This window comes from Gopherus evgoodei, chromosome 9 (assembly GCF_007399415.2).
Source record: "Gopherus evgoodei ecotype Sinaloan lineage chromosome 9, rGopEvg1_v1.p, whole genome shotgun sequence".
NCBI classification, from domain to species: Eukaryota; Metazoa; Chordata; order Testudines; family Testudinidae; genus Gopherus; species Gopherus evgoodei.
In genome coordinates, this window is record NC_044330.1 from 19,846,567 (window position 1) to 19,868,821 (window position 22,255).

The following is a 22,255-nucleotide window of genomic DNA, read 5'->3' on the forward strand; positions in this document are numbered from 1 at the left end:
GCTGTCAGTGTGGCCACACTGCAGCGCTGGCCCTACACAGCTGTAAGAACACAGCTGTAACTACCAGCGCTGCAAAACTGTAAGTGTAGACATGGCCTAAGAGTCAGAACTGCTGGGTTAGTTTCCAGGCTCTGCACTGATTTGGAGTGTTGTTTGTCACAATTCACTCTGCCTTTCTGTGGAAATTCCAGAAGGGGTTAAGAATGGAATAGTGATCCACATTTATTTTTAAAGAAAAACCTAAAATGCACATTGACATATAACCCTTCTTATTTTTTTATGTTCCTATTATAGTTCAAAAGTAATCACACCATTTCTCTAAATGTTACAACCCATATAAAAGTCCATTAGCATGTTAAGAATCACAGAAAATGGCATTTATAGTTAGAACTGTGCAAACCATTACCTAGGACATCAGAAACCATGCAAAATTTGCACGGTTGGAAATCCTATAATTTCATTTCAATAATCTATATCTTTCTATGTTGTCTGTTACTTTTACAGCTATATAGAGCTTATGCAGCTTTCCCAGATTTCTTCCGCAACACCACAGCTCAGTGGTGGCAAAGAGAAATAAGAGAATACCACACTAACCCAAATCAACCAGAGAAAAGTGTGAAGTTTGATGGCTTGTGGATTGTAAGCATATATATATATATTTTCTGTTTTATAGCTATGTTTTTTGTTTACCTTTGGTTTTAATAATTATAGGAAAATTCTGCTGAAGTAAAAAAGTATTTTAAATTACTTAAACTCTTTTTTAGCATTTGTAGGAGTTGGTTCAAAGTCTTGAAGAATGTGGAGATGTGCCTGACTCTCAAAGTTCAGAACCAGTTCTGGATCAAAACTTCCTGAACTTTGTCCTGTCCATATTCGGGATTTAGCGTCTGCTCATTATAGAGATAGGAGCCAAGCACAATGTTTATACTGCAAGTCTACACTCCCTTCAATTTGGTGGGGCTCATGTCCATGGTTTTAGTTTGAAAACTAACCTATTGAAAACTAACATGTTGTATTGATATAGCTGTAGCAGATTAGCTCTATAGCCTCAGTGGCAGAGCCCAAATTACCATGGAAACCTGCATGTTAATCCCACCTGCAAATTCAATGGGTTTGCTTACTTGCTACTGTATGTTAAGGACAGTGGGGTTGGAGAGACCTCCTCAGTTTGTGATGGATCTGCACCTGCCTCTCCCAGCTCCATTACAATGTTCTCTCATGCCAGGGTCTGGAGTGGTTGTTGCATGCTGCATATTTTGCTCTGATATGCAATGGAATGATCACTTCACACAATTATGAAGGTTACAGTCTCCCTCAGCATAAGAAATTAAAAATATGAAAGTTTATCTGACTGACTTTTCCCATAATACCTTGTGATTCAAAGAATTCTGTGTTAAATCCAATCATGCCTAACTCCTTTTCACATCCCATTCCTTTCAGAAAGTAAGCATGAAGAAGTAGTTGTTCAATTGAATTTATTAGGAATATTAATACAACATTATCTGCTGAAGAACAAGTCCTAATTCTTTTATTAGTGATATATTTTAATTTCATTACCTAAATAACATTATCTCAATTTTCCTCCTCTCCCATTTAAATATCCCTTTTAGAATGATTTTTCTTGTAAATACTTGTTCACAGAACAAGTCTCCCAAACAGTTTGCTAAAACTGCCATCTCTGCTGCACAACTGCAGAACAATGCTAGATGGAGTGTGTTGTTTGTTTCTAAAATGGAATAGACATGCAATAGCTGTGGGAGATATCTAATGTTAATATATTGTTGTCTCAAAGAAGAGAAATACCTAGCCATCCAGTAAAATGTTTGGTATCTTTCAATAATGCCACCCTTGTTGTATTATTTTAACCAGTGGACAACATAATGTACCAACCAAGGCCACACAAACTATTACACATATTGAAGGTCAGAGATGAATAATTTATTTATCCATGTACAAAATTAGCCTTTTCAGTTAATATATATGAGTTTGTTTAAAAATTAGTCCAGTACCTTCAATAATTACCATGGGCCGCATCTCAATGATCACATCACAGAATTTGTTATTTTCCTGGAGACTTTCTAGCTGTACCTATATCTATGCTTTCATTTCTAGGAGGCAGGATATTAAGGAAGTTTCCCAGTGGAGACTCTGTTTCTTTTCAGCTGGCCCTCTGGAAAAGAAACATTTAGGCTGTGATTTCTCAAAATACGAAAGAGGAAGGTAGGAGCCCAAATTTCAATGGGAGTTGGCCACCCAACTCCATTAGAGTCCTTTAAAAATCACAGCCTTAACTCTAAGGTATGGGTTCATCTTGGGTTCTGTACCAGTTTCTGCTGGCATAAACCCTTCCACAAGATCCTGACAATCTGTCACTGGGGAATTTGCCACAAAGAAATGTAACTGTAATCTCTGCTCTGCCAGAGCCATGCAGAAGGGGGAACACATACCAAAAAGTATGCATTACTCGATAAGAGGAGAGGTGTCTGTGTTTGGAGGATGCATTGATCCACTGTATCAGATCATCAACCTCTGCAGGCAGCACTCCTGTGTATGCCCAGTAATAAACTATTGCACTACTTCTGGAAAGCACTTAAGCACATATTTGAATTTAAGCCCTTTCTTCACATAGCTGGGATATAGCAGACCCATGTTTATTCATCTCTGTGTCTGATGTGGAAACAGGGCTGCCCGGGGGGGGGGGCAAGAGGGGGAAATTTGCCCCAGGCCCTGGGCTCCACCGGGGCTCCCACAAGAATGTCTGAGGCTCCCTCCCCAGCCCTGGCCTGACCCCGCATCCACCCTTCTCCCAGAGCCTCAGTGCATCCAGCAGTGTCCCAGAACAGCGCTGCAGCGTGGCTCCGACAGGGCCCCTGAGCTCCGCCCTGCTCAGATCCGCCTGGTAAGAGGGCGGGGGTGCGAGCTCCAGCGGGGCCTGAGCTCCCTCCGCTCAGCTTTAGGGGAGCTGAAGGGGTTGGCTAAGGGGCAGGGAGTCCCAGGGGACAGGGATGGGGCAGAGGTTGGGGGGGCGGTCAGGGACAGGGAATAGGGGGGGTTGGATTATGAGCATTCTAGGGGTCTGTAAGGACTCAGCAGGGGGTTGGGGCAGTCAGGGGACAGGGAGCAGGGGTGGGGTCCCAGGGTGGTGGGGGGGGTGGGGTGTCTGGGGGATGGTAAGGGGACAAGGAGCAGAATGGGTTGGGGATTCTGAGGGGGGGGGAGTTGGAGGGCAGGAAGTGGGTAGGGGTCAGATAGGGGGCAGGGCCAGGCTGTTTGGGAGGCACAGCCTGGCTGTTTAAGAGGCACAGTCTTCCCTACCCTAAAGCTCATTCGGCAGTTTGAGGCTTGCAGAAGAGCCAAGCTGTTAGCTTTTCTATTAGGGCTACCATCCCTTTCACTTCTCAAATGCCAAATTACAGTCTGTATTTAATTTCAGTGCCATAGGGAGATTCATGTCAGGAGAGGGTAGCTTCATTTAAAATTAGCCACTGGGAGAGGGATCACATGAGAAGAGCAATATCCTTCCCAACCCTACCAACGGAGACCCCAACCTCCTCTACATTCCCTGAGGCTCCAGAGGGGTTAATTCAGTGGTTCTCAAACTTTTATACTGGTGATGCCTTTCACATAGCAAACCTCTGCGACCCCCGCCTCCCCTTATAAATTAAAAACACTTTTTTTTAATATTTAACACTATTATAAATGCTAGAGGCAAAGCGGGGTTTGAGGTGGAGGCTGACAGCTCCTGATCCCCACTAATAACCTCGTGACCCCCTGAGGGGTCCCGACCCCCAGTTTGAGAACCACTGGGTTAATTTAATTTTAGCACCCTGTGTCCATTCACATGCATGTGCTATTTTGAGCATTTCAGATTTTCACAACATAGACTCATCCCAGATTCTGGAACAAGCTCAAATGCTCAGTTTGTGGAGTATGTACATAAGCTATACTAAAGACAAACCCACAGGAACAGTCTCCAGTTTGTGAGGGACCCATGGAGCCAATCTCTAGGAAACAGATAAATGCATGGTGGTTAAGTCCATTAATGGCTATTAGCCAGGATGGGTAAGGAATGGTGTCCCTAGCCTCTGTTTGTCAGAGGGTGGAGATGGATGGCAGGAGAGAGATCAGTTGATCATTACCTGGTAAGTTTACTCCCTCTGGGGCACTTGGCATTGGCCATTGTCGGTAGACAGGATACTGGGCTGGATGGACCTTTGGTTTGACCCAATATGGCTGTTCTTATGTTCTAACCTAAATGAACCCAAAGTTATGGAGACAGATATGAGTCAAGGAAGCCAGCAAAGTATCAGAAACCTGGAAAAATCTCTGACTGGATGAGCTCAGGCGTTTGGTCACAAGCTGAGGTGGTTCAAAATTCTGGATTTTTTTAAGCAGAATTTTTTATTATTTCTTAAACAATCAAACACAGCAAGCAGCAAATATTTGGCCCACACACTTCTGAAACCCTAAACCATATTCAGGTTTTGGAAGACTAATTTCAGCTTTTCAATTAAAAAAAACCACAACAAATTTGAAGGAAAGCAGATATTGTCCGTGATATTTTTTCTGCTTTTTAAAAACCCCTAGTTTTCGATCCAGAAAAAGTTTTGATGAAAGTATTTTTCCAACCCTTTTAATGAGCTTTAGTGCCTTTTAGCACTAGCTGATGCTGAGAACCAGTGATACCTTGTAAGAAGTTTCTCAAAACTAGGTTTGTGCTGTGATGCACAAGGTCTATTTTTCCCAAGGCCGCCTGTCGGGGGGGAGCAAGTGGGGCAATTTGCACCAGGCCCCACAGGGGCCCCACGAGAATATAGTATTGTATAGTATTGCAATTTTTTTTATGGAAGGGGCCCCCAAAATTGCTTTGCCGCAGGCCCCCTGAATCCTCTGGGCGGCCCTGTGTGGAAAAGGCATTTGAACCTTCATCTCCTGTGTCTCAGGAGAAGTGCCCTAACCACTGGGCTGGGGGGTTAGTTTTGCTCAAGCTTTCCCGTTGACGCTGTTCCACAATATATAAATAATGAACTAGGCATTGAGCCAGAGAAAGAGTCACTCTCGCTCTATAGCCAGGCCTCTGCTTAGGTCACTGATCTGGAATGTGGGAGACCCCAGTTCAAACCCTTATTCCAATGACTAAGAAGGAGCTTACCCAAAGTCTCTGTGAGTTCAGAGGATCTGCCATGGAGGAAGCTATTCTGTCAATATCTTGGTAGCTGGGTTTGTCAGTAGATCCATTGTAACCTGCATTTTCAGGGGGTTATAAACTGAGCATAAACAAAGTGTTGCAAGCTAGAGCCTTGCATATTAGATCTCAGTCAGGTGCATTGTTTCTCCTTTCCATTTCTTTTTTTTACAAAAATAAATTTTGATCACTATCATGTCAAGAAAATGTAAATTGGCTGAAATACTAATGTTAAAAATGCAACTGTAAATGCTCTTGAAGGAGTTTTATTATGCATCTCTTTGCAAATAACAGTTAATATGTCTCATCATTGAAACAAACAAAATTCATTTTAAAATGTTCATTTTTTTCTTTGTTTTTTAGGACATGAACGAACCAGCAAGCTTTGTTCATGGATCAGTCGAAGGCTGTAGAAACACAGAGCTGAACAATCCTCCCTATATGCCCAGTAAGTATAGTAACTATCTTGTACTTCTGTAACTGACTCTGGTTATTGTATCATTCACTTATACTTCATCTGAGCCCAAAATTGTCAAACTCTGATGGCTTATTTAGCAGCTAAATACAAGGGGCTTGATTTTTTTTCAGAGATTCTGTGCACACCCAACTCCTGATTGTAGTGAGGAGCTGTGCTTGCTCAGGAATTCTGAAATAAAGCCACTTGTAGTTAGGTGCCTACATAACATGGATTTAGAGGCCTAAGTCTAGATATGTTTGAGGAAAATGGCTCCAAGCATTTTACCCATTTACTTTGTTTCTTCACATGAACAGTGCAGTGCAGTTTCAAGTATTTGGAAAATATTTCCCTACCTCTTACCTTTTAGCAATAGATGTGATTTAAACAATTCAGTTTAAAAATCACAGAGCCTGGCCTGGGGGAAAACACCGAATTCATAATCAACTAAAAATTTTCTTCATTACACAGTTTAGAGACTTCAGGGCCATAGCTTGTACACTATTGGCTGAGCTTGTGCTAGAGCCATTGTAAAATATGGGACTTTAGCAGAGAATACCTTAACAAATAGTTATGCAGGAGGATATTTTCAAAGACACAAAAAGGTAGTTAGATGCCCAACTTCCTTTTGAAAGTCCTTTGTGTGCTCAAAATTTTTCCTCCGAATGTTCTACCTCATGTAGACTACCTATCATGGCTTACTTCTTCCTTCACGTCTTCCATACACAGTTTCTCAGTATTAATTTGTGTAATTGTCCCTAGCTTAATACTTACAGATATTTTTCCATTATTCAGGTTATATGGATGATGTGGAGGATGCTTCTAAAGATCTGCAGCATTCTCTGAGTTAAGAGATCCTGTTCATACAGCTGAGAACAGCATCTCCAGTGAGGATTATTATAGTACTGATGTAGTTCCAAATTAGTATATAGGATTATTGTGACAGCCAGTATTCAAAATCTAAATGGTCAGAAAATTTAGAATGGTGTTCTTATGAAAAACAAAGCAAGCTAACTAAACAAAAGCCACTGCACAGGCAGTTAAATATGGTAAACAATTTGGTATGATTTAATGATACAGATATTTAAATTTCCTTCTCATTAGGTTTGGAATCGCGGTCACTTGGGTTGAGTCACAAAACTCTATGCATGGAAAGCGAGCAGATCCTGCCAGATGGAACCCCTGTTAGACACTATGATGTGCATAATCTCTATGGATGGTCACATGTAAAACCTACCTACGAGTAAGTTGTTTCTTTCTCCTCTTGAGAGGCTAGTCTTTTTGTTGTTCTACAATAATTCAGACACCTCTTTAGTGACAGTAATACTTGGAAACAGTTAGCAACTGGAAAATTTTAAAAATATAACAAAATTAAACACCATCTCTGTAAAGTTACAAACTTCTAATATTTTATTAGCAAGTTTTCAAAGGGCGTACAGGCAGTCCTGTCTGTATGTACTCAATAACTTTTGAAAGCCACATCCAATCAATTCCAAAATTTCAAGGAACATTCTAGGCATCAGCGAGAAATTTCTGGGGAAACTGAAAAACCAAAAGAGGGAAAATGCAGGGTACATGGAGCTTCTTTCCTCTGTTTATCAGAGCCACAACTTCAAGCACCTCTGCAAGAGTCTGTAGACCAAAGAACTGGTTGACCACACCCATCCTTCCAGCTCTTACCTCATCTCTGCCTATCCTCTCAGTAGAGATTAACTTGTTGACACCCTGAAAGAGTTCTCTCCCAGACAGAATGAAGACAAACAATTGTGTGAGAGGAAGGGGTTTTGTGAGGGAAGGGGATGAAATGCAGGTATGTACACATGGTCTGGAGAGGGAGAATAGGGTGCCCCGGTGTCATGTGGATGGAAATAAGGGAGGAGGGAATGGTGGGTTCATGCAGAGCCCATGCCATGTGGCAAGCAATAATGGGAGAATAGAGGCACACAGTCTTGGACATGGGGGATTGAGCAAGCCTGGTATGGGGAGACAGGGAGAATAGGGGCACATGCAGAGCTGCAGGCTCTAGGGAACTCTGGTGGAAAGGGGTGGTGAGGGAACACAGAGCCCCTGCCATAGAGGGAGGAAAAGGGGGACTCGGAGCCCCAGGCATGAAGAATAGAGCAGAGGGATTTGCAAGGACTCCCTTCAGTAGAGAGGGATGGGAAGAAGGTACATAGGGAGCTTGTGGGGGGCCATGGAGTGAAGCAAGGAGTCCCTAACGTGTGCAATGAGCTCGGTCTATAGAAGCTATGAAGTGTGTGACCCTCTGTTTTCTATTTACTTTGACTTGGGCAAAATGTACTTCAAATTAATGTTTTGTGTCCAGCTATTTATATCGGTGACCCACCTTATCATATTTAATTGATACTCTATTTTCATGACTTGAAAGATTAATTGTTTCAAATATAAAAGGAGCGTGACTGATTGGTGGTGTTGAGTTTAGCAGTAACCTGGAGACTTCTCTGGCTTTAGTTGCATCACCAGTGTAATATTATGAGCTCAGTATTCACAGCCACAGTGATGTTCTGACTTACTCTGGCTGGAAGGATTTCCACTGTGATTCAGCCCTGTCTTTAATATAGCCATTGCCACACTGAAATGCTCTCTTCCCACCCCAACTCTGCCCTGACACGAACCTTGCATGTTTTCTTTTGTGTCCAGGAGGGACTGGCCCACAGGAGGGAATGGCATAAAGCTACTATGGCAGCTTGCTAGGAGAAACTTCAGTTGTGCAGAACAACCGTAAATTTGATGTAGTTGGTGCTTCTTTATAAGGGCATCCTCAGTATGGCAACCTTGACAAAGGGAAAGAGGGTGCCCATAAGCCTGACTAGCCCCAACTGCTGTAAGAGCCTTTTGGGGGCTGTTGACAGCCAGTGTAAGATAGATCATTCTTGCTTTAATTTTAAAGTTGGGACCAGCATAGTATTTGAATGGGTGTAGGATCAGGGTATTGTAAATGTGAGTTAAAGCCATTTTTGCATTCCTTACTCCCACATTGGACTGACTTTGGTATGCATGGGAATATTAGCAGTCAAAGGTAGCTCTATAAGGGAAAAGAAATACCTAACAAATCACTGCTTGCATTCTGCATCCATTTTCAAGTCAACCCCATGCATGTATTGAGGATGAAGAATTCACATTCATCTGGCTGATTCTTTCACCACAAAAATAGACACAATCTAACATGTAATGAAGTTTGCTTTATTTTGTATTTCTCTCTTTTCCCTCTTCATAGTTTCCTTTACAGTTTTTCTCATATCTTTCTGTTTCACACATCACACTTCTGAAGTTTCTTGCTTGGCAGTATGCTTTTCATCTGACATGAGGTTTACGCAAAGGGCAGACTGAAAGGATCCAGAAACAGCTTGTAAGAGCACAGTTAATTGGAGTCAGAAGCTGGAAAATGTAACACATTTTTTAATGCAAGTACCATACATGTCAAGGACAAATGGATTAGGTTTATGTACTTGTTTCATTACAGTGTTTGCCTAGTGCTAATAGTTGAGAAAAGAGAAAAAAGCTGTAGGCTTTCAAGAAGTTGGGATCTCTTTTTCTCTGAGCAGAATTTCGAGTGACACTGTTGTTGCTGACTTGCATTGTTTATTGGAAGAAAATAGGGTTCAGCCAAAGCAGGTGCTTAAATAGAAAACCAAAACAAACCTCTTTCAGTATCTTATGTTTCTATGATCACCTGTGCCTTTAAACAAAATCTAATCCTTTACCACATACTGTACTTTTCTATTGCTGGGTGTTACATCAATGGGAAACAGTCTTACAAGTGTGTGTATGTGTGTAGGTACTGCATGAAAGCTGTTTATTGCTGGAAAACGTAGCTGAGAGATTAGGAGAACCGTAAAGTAGCTTTGTATTTCAGTATGCGTAATGCATAACCGGAAATTGCGAACAAAAGATCAGATCTCATTAATAAAAATAGATACGTACACAAGGTTTACAGCATCTACGCTCTGGTCTATACTAGAAAAATACCTGTATTCCCAAACTGCATCAGTGACCAACAACTTTAGGTCTCTATCTTTTCTCCTGGCCATTTGACAGTTTGACTTCCTTTCTAGTGTTTTTTTAAAAAGCATCCAGTCATACCATTTCCTTGAACAAACCTCTCTATTGCCTTTGTGTTCTCTTTCTAATTTCTGTCCAGTCATGACAGACCTTCCCTGAAATAACTGGAGGTTTTCAGCAGAAACCCAAGACCTCTTCAAAAATCTCTCTGGGAGACATGGATTTGCTATATTCCTATCTTAGTCAGCCTCTCACCGCAAAGTTGATGAACTCACTAGACCTCTCCATAGCAAGGTGGAAATGGTGCTATTCTTTCTTTTCTCTGCAGTGACCATACCTGAGAGACCCTGTCTCCCCAGAAAGTTTTCTCTCCCTGTCAGGTGACCTCTGAAAGGTCATCAGGAAGAGTACTGGAAGAAGTGATACTTTCTCTACCTGAGGAAAGGACAGCAAACAGAACACTGCCTCTGCTCTTAGCTAGGGAGGGAACCAGCTGCACCCCTAGCCTCCTCCCTATCATCCACTCACTCTTGAAACTCCTCGGACTCTCCTTTCCTTCCACCACTCCACAACCTCCTTACCTAGGTCTCGTGTCCTGATAGACACATCTCATCTGTAAAATGGGGGGCAATAGCACTTCTTTACCTCACACGTATGTTGTGAGAATAAATACATTAAAGATTATGGGGCATTCAGCTGCTACCATGATGAAGGTCATATGAATACCTGTATAGATGGATGGTATTCTGCTGCCCTGCTACAGGAGTCCATATATACCCTTCCCTGCAATAGAGGGGTGTTTTAATGGAAAAGGAGAATCAATCCCCCATATTGCTAGGTATAGGCTACAGAGTCTTCAAGCATGGAATTATATGGTTACTTGAGAACTCAGCATTCATTAAAAACAAATAAGTTTTTATATCACTTATGGTTGCAGAGAAACATATGAAATCATTAAGACTAAAAAAAGGCAAAAGCTCAAATTTATTCTTTTTTGTAGATATGGGATTTTAAAATAATTATTATGTCTTCACAAAAATTTTTTTAAGTGCAAGCTTTAGTCTAGCCTTGGAAGAACAGTTAAGTGGAAGATGATAGCAGATTTTCTATGTGTTTTGTTCTAGCTCTAACGTCTCTCTCTCTCTCTTTGCCAACACAGTTTCTCCAACCAAGGGTTTGCGTGTCACTAATAATACCTACAAGAATGCCTAGCCTTGCCTAGCCAGCTTTGAGTAGAGAACAGTAAGAAGAAGGGGGTGCAAGAAGGGCTGTCATAGGGGCTTGTGTATTCATAGTCAGTGGGTATGTCTGCACTGCAACATTCCCTTTCGCAACCCCATGGGAGTGAGTCTCAAACCTGGGTTCCAGCCCAGACAGGAATGTCTACCCTTGCTATTTTCAGCCCCATAGTGTGAGCCCAAGTCAATTGACCCAGACTCTGAGATTCACTGCTGCGGGTTTTTTCTGCAGTGTAGACATACCTGGTGTATGAGGTGATCTCCTCTCTGCCTAAATCTACAAAGGATATGGGTCTGTTAGAACCTTCTGCTAGTGAGCTTGCCTGTTTATCTCAAGCTGTAGAGACTTCTGCTTTTTATTTCAGGAGATCCTTGATCAGTCTCTGATATTGACCAAGAAGGCAGCTGTCATATTTGCTAAGAGGGAATTAAAGAGGTCAGGAGCTATAGGAGGAAATAGCTGGGGACTCAAAGGGGACAAACTGAGGTGGGGGCAGTGGCAGAATGGGAGACTCTAGGTGGCAGGAGCCTGTGATCGTCTTGGAGAGGTTTGCAGATCATTCTCTCTTTCAATTTGTGTCAGTCCTTCCACACTTTGGAAAGTTGTATTCACAGAAACAAGCAATGCCTCTCACTGAAATGTGAGACAGTGAGGCTGTTACAAGTGTACGTACTTTTAGTGTCCCAGTATTTTACTAAGAGCTGATATATATCAATATTGTCTCTAGCACAAGTGAAGATGGGAACTGAACTCATTTGGACTGACAAAAGTGAGGCCTGATGATAAAAAGTTTGAGAGCCACTGATACATTCTACATGTTGGACTCTTGATGCTTTTATTCACTCATTTTATTGCTTAGTTACTACGATGATTGCACCGGATAGACAATACTGACTGTTCTTTTCTTTTGCTTGCACCAACCCCTTAATCAAAATAAGGTGCTCATGAGTGTGTCTTACTGAAGAGGATTCTACTCTGATAATTGGAATCTGAAGCAGCAAAATTGTTTTGTGTCCTTCAGAATCTTTTTTTCAATTGCTGAATTTAATTCTTCAACAGAAACTCAGTGTCTCGGTTTTAGTCCAGCAGTTTCACAATCACCCTCTCCAAGCAGATGCAATTTTCAAGTCACATTTTAAAAAGAGTTTACCCAAGTCTGATATTACAGAAGATTATTTTCTCACCTACCTGGCAGAAATTAGTTTTACACAGATTCTAATAACTTCATCCATATAATTTTTATGTTGTGCAACCTTAATCACTGCCTGGCTTTATCAGAGAACATGGTCATGTTGCTATTTCTAATATAGTTTAATTTAGATGCCATCAAATGTTTTCTTGTCCCAACACATTCAGACACAACATGCTGCATTTTCAACTGAGATGTCTATTATGAGACAGCTACCCAAGGCTATCTTGGGACAGTGTTCTGCATTTAAACAAGATCAGTCAATCATAAAAGCGCACACTCTGCTGTCATTTACAAGACTATCCTCATCATTTCGATCAGCTGTTAAGAACAGTAATTACCCAACAATAACCTAAGTAATTAAAGTAATTAAATATGAAATACCTTTTGCTTCCAGGTAAGCTCATGATGGACTGCTTTAATTATAGCACTGATATTGTTTTGGTCTTATGTATATATCAGGCTACGGTATGTGAATTTGTTAAATGCAGGGCACCGTATATGCATTACTGAATTAACATCCTTAACCAAAAATAAGATATAATATTAAACGGGAAATTAGTGGAACTTCTTCTGTAAATGATATGCATAAGCCTTTCTCATAACAATTTATTTTCTCAGTTCCAAGGCGAACTTATTATATGTTAATTCCTTACTGAGTAATATCCTATCCTATTTTAGATAATGTCTGATCTAATGATAATATATATAGGTTGTTCATTCCAATTCAATGAGCAAGCAAAGAACAGCATTTTTCTATGGGCCTTAATGACCTTAAAGCCCTTGGTAACATTGATATTACCATAAAGAAAGAAAATATCAAGGCCACTTGAATTTTTGACTGAGTGGATGTTATAACTGGCAGTATGCCAGGGCATCACTGTCAATCAAGGCACTCGCAGAATTGCTGACAGGACAGTAAGGAATTTCTGATTCTTATACTGTCAGCCAAATCAAAGTAAAATTTGGAAATTGTCTGTAGACGATAACTTAACACTGATGGGTGTATTATCATTGCTTCTGAGTATTAGGGATAAAATTTAAGTCTAGTGATTTTTTTCCCTGTTTTTAAAGGTTCACCTGAGCAGCAGAAATGACTAAGATAAATGATAGTTTATTCAAACATTTCTATACTTGAAAGTATGGTCAAAACATCTTTTTAAAAATCTTAATGTTCCAAATGTATCTTCTATGCCAGCATTAGATAGTGTAATATCATAATTAAAGAAGTGCCATAGTAGTACACATGGGAGCAATCAGAGTCAAGAAATAATGATGCAAGTACAATTTTCTTATCAGGAGGTGCAATATAGCTTACATATATGAACCTAGTGAATGATGTTTTCTGGTCATCATTCTGGAATGGCTTCAAGTTAGACTATATTGTACAGCATCTGCACAATCCAGGGGCAAAATTCTGACATTTTCTCCGGGGAAAAGAATGGGATAGGAGACGAGTTATTTCCTGAGCATTTTCTGCCAGCACAGATCAGACACAGACAGGAGGACTTGGGGAGAGAGGATGCTTATTGCTGTTTCGGAAATTGAGAGCATTTCCTCCCACAGGACCATCTGCTTGACCCCACCAGGTGCACGGGTGGATCAGAGCCCTGGCTATCCATGACCCCTTGATATTCTAGTTGTCTCTACTCTATCGCTAATGCTAAGGAAATGCTAGCTGCAGCATTCTTCCTTGGTCTTGTGTGATACAAGATGGGAAGGTAAAGCAGAGATGATCTTGGTGCCTTTCATACTCCATATGGCAGCAAGAAACTTCAGGATAACAAAAGCATTTCAGCAAAATGAACATCTAAAACATATAGGCAATCAGTAATTATTTATACTAGTGTACTGCCTGGCAGTACTTTTTTCAATGGTACTTCCCTAAAATGTAAGAACAAAAGTACTGATGATCACAGCCTCCCTGTCTTAAAGATACTATCTTAAAAATGGATTCTTTTTATTTGCCTTGTGGTTTTTTAAACCTTTGTGGTACACTCGAGTCACATGTTTTTTAAAGTTTTCTCTGCAACCACAAGAGCTAAAAATTGGCTTTTATTTTTTTTAACAGAAGCAGAGATTCTCAAGTAAGCACATGTTTGTCAGAATTGGGTCTTTAAGTAAAATATCAAATATTGTGAGACTCAGTAAAATCAACAAGAGTGGCAACCTTGGTACAAATACTTATTGAATGGAGCAGCAATACTGAAGTTCATTTTATCAAAAGATGAGAAAGATGGGGCTATAACATTATATTCTCTGGATACCTGAGTCGTGCATTTTTAGTCACTAAGCAATAATTCCTAATATGTTACTGGTTCATGGAAGAATCTGCCGGCACATCATTATGCAGGGATTAGAAAAATAACAGCATTATGTATATATGTATACCACCTTTTTATTCTGAAAAATCCAAAGCACTACACCAATGAAATCCTTCCACATTTGGTATGGAAAGGTGTAAGATTAGTTGGTATACAGAGCAGTGCACAAAACTGGTGAGGCAACAGAGACACAGGGCTTACCCTATTGGAAGTGCCATGGGCTTATCAATGTCTGTGAAGAGCAGTCAAGATCACTTTTTTTAAACTCACATCTAAACATCCTGCATAAACTATAAATTGCATGAAACTCAGTTTCTCTCTCTCTCGCTCTCTCTCACATTCATATAAAGGGCTGGCCCTTCGAGAAAGTTTAGATATTTCAAACTTGAGTCTTAGACCCCCTAAGTCATCACCGAAAGGGGTCTAACTCTTGAAAAAAACTGAGGACAAGTATGCTTGTCCTCCACTTCCCCATTTCCTCTGTCCAAGCTGTAACTGTTCAATGGGTAAACAAGAGACCTTAATCTCCATTCAGCAGGACTCTCTAGGCAGTGGCCTCCAAAACAGAGTTTCCATTTATGATTTTGTAGAGCTCAAATTGCAACTTTTGTTTTTTGTATTTTATAGATTTTAAGGCCAGAAGGAATTGTTGTGATCATCTAGCCCAGGGGTCAGCAACCTCTGGCACACAGCTCACCAGAGTAAGCAATCAGCCAAACCTCCGGATGGGGCAGATAAACAAACTGGCCCAGACCACCAGTGTGCTTACCCTGGTGACCCGTGTACCAGAGGTTGCCGACCTCTGATCTAATCAGACCTACAGTACAGCACAGGACATAGAGCTTCTCCAAAATAATTCCTGGAGCAGAGGTTTTTGAAAAAAATCCAATCTTGATTTAAATATTGTCAGTGATGGAGAATCCACCACAACCCTTGGTAAATTGTATCAGTGGTTAATTACTCTCACCATTATGAATTTGTGCCTTATTTCCCATCTGAATTTGTTAAGCTTCAACTTCTAGTCATTGGAACATGTTATACCTTTTTTTGTTAGATTGAATAGCCCATTATTACATATATGTTCCCCATTTAGGTATTTATAGATTATAGTGAAGTTACCCCTTCTCTTTGTTAAGCTAAATTGATTGAGTTCCTTGACTACCACCATAAGGAAAGTTTTCTAATCCTTTAATCTTTCTTGTGGCTCCTCTCTGGACCCTCTTATCACCATCTTTCTTGAACTGTGAACACCAGAACTGGACACAGTATTCCAGGAGTGGTCACACTAGTGCCAAATACAGAGGTAAAACAGCCTCTCCACTCCTACTTGAGATTCCCCTGTTTATGCATCCCAGGATCACATTTGTTCTTTTGACCGCAGCCTCATATTGGGAGCTCATGTTCAGCTGATTATCCATCACAGCCCCAAATTTTTTTCAGAATGAGTGCTTCTTAGGATAGAGTACCCCATTTTGTAAGTATTCTTTGTTCCTAGGTGTATACAATTTATATTTAGCTGTGTTGAAATGCATGTTGCTTGCTTGCGCTCAGTCTGCCAAATAATCTAGATCACTCTGAATCAGTGATCTTTTCTCCTCATTATTTACTACTTCCCCAATTTGTGTGTCAGCTGCAAACTTTTCCCAGGCCTTTGGTAAAAATGTTAAAATAGTGTAAAATCAAGAAAGGATTCCTGCAGGACTTCACTGGAAATAGACTTGCTTGATGACGATTCCCAATTGACAGTTACATTTTGAGACCCATCAATTTATCAGTTTTTAATCCATTTAATGTGTGCTATATTAATTTTATATTATTCTAGTTTTTTAATCAAAATATTATATAGTACCAAGTTAAATGCCTTACAGAAGTCTAAGACTATTATGTTAACACTGTTACCTTTATTAACCAAACTTGTACTCTCATCAAAAAAAGACATTACATTGGTTTGACAGGATCTATTTTCCAAAATCCCATGTTGGTTTGCATTAATTACATTATCCTCATTTATTTCTTCATTAATTAAATCTGTATCAGCCACTCCATTATCTTACCTGGGACTGATGTCATTACCAGGTCATCATGTCTACCCTTCTTAAATATTACCACAACATTTGCTTTCTTCCAGTCTTCTGGAACTTTCCCACTGCTTCAAGGCTTATTACAAACCAGCAATAATGGTCCAATGAACACCTCAGCCATCTCTTTTTAAACTCTTGAATGCAAGTGATCTGGACATGCTGATTTAAAACGACCTAATTTTAGTAACTTCTGCTTAACATCCTCTAGAGATTCTAGTGGAATGGAAAGAGTGTTATCACCATACGATGACTTCTGCTCTACTCTGCGCTGGTTAGGTCTCAACTGGAGTATTGTGTTCAGTTCTGGGCACCGCATTTCAAGAAAGATGTGGAGAAATTGGAGAGGGTCCAGAGAAGAGCAACAAGAATGATTAAAGGTCTTGAGAACATGACCTATGAAGGAAGGCTGAAAGAATTGGGTTTGTTTAGTTTGGAAAAGAGAAGACTGAGAGTGGACATGATAGCAGTTTTCAGGTATCTAAAAAGATGTCATCAGGAGGAGGGAGAAAACTTGTTCACCTTAGCCTCTAAGGATAGAGCAAGAAGCAATGGGCTTAAACTGCAGCAAGGGAGGTTTAGGTTGGACATTAGGAAAAAGTTCCTGTCAGAATGGTTAAACACTGGAATAAATTGCCTAGGGAGGTTGTGGAATCTCCATCTTTGGAGATATTTAAGAGTAGGTTAGATAAATGTCTATCAGGGATGGTCTAGACAGTATTTGGTCCTGCCATGAGGGCAGGGGACTGGACTCGATGGCCTCTCAAGGTCCCTTCCAGTCCAAGAATCTAAGAATCTATGTTTTCACCAAATATAGAACAGATATATTATTGGATATTTCTGCTTTTTCGGCATTACTAGGATAATTCTACCATGTCCACTAGTAATGACCAACACCACTGTCGGTTAGTTTTTGTTCCTAATATATTTAAAATACTTCCTATTATCCTTAGATTTGCTGGCTATAAATTTATCCTTGTATCCATTGGCTTTCCTTATCAGTTTTCTACCAGTTTCTAACTTCTGATTTATATTCATTATTATCAGCTTCCCCTTTCTTCCATTTCTTATGTATTTCTGTGTTTGTCTTTTTTTTAACAACTGTTTTCACTTCACCTCCAAACCATGTTTTAAAACTAGCGCAGCCTTATTCCTCAGGTGTGGGATTGTGGCTTTTTAAGCATCTAGTAAGGTGGTCTTAGTGATTCCCAATTATCATGTACATTTTTCTGATGAAATTCTTCCTCCCAGCTGGTTATTTTCCCTAGCTTTTTGAAATTGGTACATTAAAGCACCAAGTAGATATAGTAGTAGTCTGGACTTTATTCTGCTTGCACATGATAAATGTGATCAAGTCATGATCACTTATACCTAAGCTGCCATTAACTAGATCAGCCAAGGAGCAAATTCAGAAATCACAACATTCGCATAGGTTGCATAACCTCAACCACGAACACCAGCTTTTTACATTACTTGACCTCCCTAACCTGTTTTGAGAATGTTTAGATAGTGTGAAGTCTCTTGGCTGCCCTTTATTGCATCCATGTTGATTTACTGCAATCCTCTATTTACTAGACTTTCAGGCAGACTTAAAAAAAGACAGTCTTTACAAGTACAATGTACCAGCCAGTCATAGGCTTCCAGGTTAAATTAGATTTTTTGTTACTCACATATAACTGATGTTCAGGTATGTATCAGGGTCAATCTTGCAAGGTACTGAGGACTCTCAAGGTAATCCAGCAAGGCAATTAAGCACACACTAACTTTACACGTTTGTAGTCCCATAAAGACATTTTTTCTTGCATATACTTTCTTTATGTTCACAGCGCTATGTGCAATTTCCAAGTCACTCCACAAATAGAGTAATACAAGCAGAGTATGAAAGTGTTTGATAATACATGACAAAGAAGTAGAAGATTCTAGAAACTTACTGTTTATCTTAGAAGAAATAATTAAATGCATTAGTCTAGTTTAATTACTATGGTAATTTAAGTGACTTGTGTGTTTTTACTATAATTATAGGTCACTAAAGCTGTAAATCCTGCAGAAGAAAAAAATAAACTGCCTTATTGAAGCAGCTGTTCAGCTATTATTGTGCAGATAGCATTAGAAAGCAATGTGATTTCATCAGTGCAGCTTTTAAACTAGTACTTTATTATTTTGTATAATGATTCACAGTATGTGTTTGTTCACAATGTTACATAGGATCATAGGAATTGTCCAAGGAGGTCAGACCCGTGACTTATCTACTCTGCTAGCAGAACAGAGGCTATATCTGAGACTTCAGAGGAATACTCAAAATGGACAGTTATGCAATAACCAACCCCTAGGGGAAATTTCTTCCTAACGTGTCAGCTAGTAATTGGTTTGCCCCTAATGCATCTATGTTTACCACCCGCAGCTGCTTGGACTTTATGATACTAAGAATTTTAGCAGAGTAGTTTGCAGTGGCACAAAACTTTCTTTTACAGAAGTTTAGCCCGTTTTCAGGCTGAGTGGCTAGTCAAATTTCAGGGCCCTGGGTATATTCCAGTTAGAAGTGGAAATTGATGGAGGCTGGTATTCTCTTTGATGCAATCTTGTTTATTTTAAAAGTATATATGAAGTTGTGCTTCTCCAAACACAGGAGGAAAAGAGCAGTTTCTTAGTGTACAGCCTCAAGACTCTTTAGCCAACAAACCCAAAAGCTATCACTAGCTTTTCCACGGTCACATTGTGCTCACAGGCTATTTCTTGACTTTCTTGCATTTTGCCTCTGTCTTTCTCTCTGTTTGTGTCTGTTGTCAGTTTCTGTGTTTTCTCTCACCCACTTCCACACATCACCATGGATCAACACCCAGTGAAGCCCCTGTCCCTGGTTCTAGTTTCTAAGGGTATGTCTTCACTACCTGCCAGATCGGCGGGTACTGATTGATCTATCGGGGATCAATTTATCGCGCCTAGTGTAGACACGATAAATCAATCCCCAATCGCTCTGTCATCGACTCCTGTACTCCACCGCTGCGAGAGGCAGAAGCGGAGTCGACGGGGCAGTGGCGGCAGTTGACTCCATGCGGTGAGGACGCGAGGTAAGTTGACCTAAGATGCGTTGACTTCAGCAACGCTATTCTTGTAGCTGAAGTTGCGTATTTTAGTTCGATCCCCCCCTAATATAGACCAGGCCTAAGTAGATGCTAATAGGCTTTGTTTTCGGTGTAACAGCTTAACAGTCTCTCACAACTGTCTCAAATAAAGGGTCTATTCACAGATCAGTTTGAACAAAGTTTTAACTCAATCCCATAACGAGTTTTCACCCAGCTGTTGTCCTGATGTCACATTTGTATGTGTGTGTTTTCAAAGTTGTCTTTAATTATTGTTTCCAGTTTGCCTAATACTAGGTCACTGGTATGTATTTCTGCAGTGACTGTGCATCAACTCATACATTCAATTTTACAGATATTTACAAGTTTTTCTTCCCTCCAATTCTTCTGAATTCTAGCTGGTTTTAGTGTGAAATTCCATATTCTAGCATCCTCTCTTTTGGCATTTACATTTCTGATTATACCTCAGCTTTATTTGCACTTGATTTTCAGTTTTTAAATTTGTACAAGTTCATCAGTCTGAACCATAGTATATTCTAGTGCAAAGGTGAACCATTATAACTTCTGAAAACATTATTTTAATCTGGTGCGTATACTTATCCATAATACCAGTAACTACACAGTTTTAATTTTAGATATCAAAATATAAGAAAAGACTTTTATTTTCAAAGGAAACCTTATGTAAGTTTTTTTTTACTGGAACTGTTTCTTCCACATCTAATTTACTATTCTTTGTGTTTTCATTTTTAGTGCTTTACAGAGCACCATTAATGAACGTGGAATTGTTATCACCCGTTCAACGTATCCCTCTAGTGGAAAATGGGCTGGACACTGGCTTGGTGATAACACTGCAGCTTGGGATCAACTTTATAAATCTATAATTGGTATGTGGATGCAATAGGATTTGCAGTCAATTGATCCTATGCAGTAACTTGCTTCTGGACATGTTTGTCTCTTACTAGGCTTAGATCAGAAGAAAGCTAATTGTAGGCAATACAGGCTGCTCAGTTTAGCAATCAGCATTCATGTTTTAATTGCTTGTTTTTTAACCTTCTCTTAATGGCTGCTAAGCAACTCTTTAGAATAGATATTGGGCTTGATCCTGGGGGTTGTTGAATGCTTCCAACTCCCACTGAAGTCAACTTCCCTTTCCCGCACAAAATGTCCACCCATTACTTTTAGCCTTTTCCTGTTGACCCCAGGCCCTAGCGATTCTTTCTCTCTCTCTCCCTGTCCCTGCCCAGCTGCCTTTATCTGCTCCTGCAGAGCCAGCTGCCAGCATATCCTGCAGGGGGAAGAAGAACAATATGTTAGAGAAACTACAGAAATATATTATTTTCATTCTTTTCTGCTAAATCAATGCTGCTGCAGGTGGCTATTAGACTACCAAAGAAAATAGCAACCAGTAAAGTCGCCTTACTTTTCTTGCAGGTATGATGGAATTCAGCCTTTTTGGAATATCCTATGTAAGTTAGTGTTGTTACTACACATTTATAACATCATTACCTAAGTGCAATAATCTACAGCATTCAAATTTATTTTTTTTAAACTTTCAGACTGGAGCAGACATTTGTGGCTTCTTCAATGATGCAGAGTATTACATGTGTGTCCGTTGGATGCAGCTGGGAGCATTTTATCCATTTTCCAGAAATCATAATACCATAGGCACAAAGGTGGGTCATAGATTATTTCTATTATTTACTATACATCAATAATATGCTTGGGCCCACATAAGATATGAAGAGCCCCAAACTTGAAGAGTTCACAATCTAAAGAAAACAGATACAAAGTAGAGAGGGCACACTGTGAAAAGAATGTTTGTTTGTTTTTAAATGTTGTTGTCATTATTAACTCACTTATCAGAAGCGAAATAATTCTAGCTAATGCTAGTATTCTGTGTTCCAGTGCATTTCATTTTCAAAGTGTGTTTTCTGGGAAGTTGAAGCTTGACAAATTCAAACTGGAATGATTGTAATTAACCATTGGAACAATTTACCAAGGCAATTTTTAAACCAAGATTAGATTAAGGAATTAGATTAGGAATTAATACAAGGAAGTTCTAATGCCTGAGTTGTATGGGATGTCAGACTACACAATACAATAGCCCCTTTTGGCCTTGGAATCTTGATCACAGATTCCATGTTATTCTCCGATATGGCCTCTTGTCAAGCTTTTGGTTCCTGTGATCGCCTGTGACCATTCATTAAGCTGTTTTGGGTGTGGTTTGCATCAAGATTCAACTAGGAAAAAATAAGTCTATATGAACACAAACCTTTTGGAAATTCATGTTTTGCAAACTGGTTCTGTCACTGTGACCTACCTTTCAACTAATCTTGGAAGATTTTGTGCCTTAGTTATTTCCGTTCTCTTTTTCTCCCTCCCAGTGTTGACCCATCAAAACTTAGTGATTCAGGAAACCAGTACATTGGTATTTAATGTTAGCTACACTGAGACATTGCTGTGAAGATGCAGCAAGACAGACTCTTAATAACACATAGGGTGACCAGACAGCAAGTGTGAAAAATCGGGATGGAGGTGGGGAGTAATAGGTGCCTATATAAAACAAAGCCCCAAATATTGGGACTCTCCCTATAAAATCAGGACATCTGGTCACCCTAATTTACACATGAAACTTGTTTCACTGTGCTTGATATAGAGTAATGTCAATGGCACTCTCATGTAT

General features: G+C 39.9%; 1 protein-coding gene across 1 annotated transcript in view; it reads left to right on the forward strand.

Moving 5' to 3' along the window:
- Nucleotides 1–22,255, forward strand: part of LOC115657624 (maltase-glucoamylase, intestinal-like) — a 181,572-nt gene that overhangs the window by 91,219 nt on the left and 68,098 nt on the right. The window contains exons 35-40 of the mRNA XM_030575679.1: nt 505–639; nt 5,549–5,633; nt 6,744–6,882; nt 20,323–20,456; nt 21,004–21,038; nt 21,129–21,245. Coding sequence (XP_030431539.1) covers nt 505–639; nt 5,549–5,633; nt 6,744–6,882; nt 20,323–20,456; nt 21,004–21,038; nt 21,129–21,245 — 645 coding nt within the window. The remainder of the gene's footprint in view (nt 1–504; nt 640–5,548; nt 5,634–6,743; nt 6,883–20,322; nt 20,457–21,003; nt 21,039–21,128; nt 21,246–22,255) is intronic.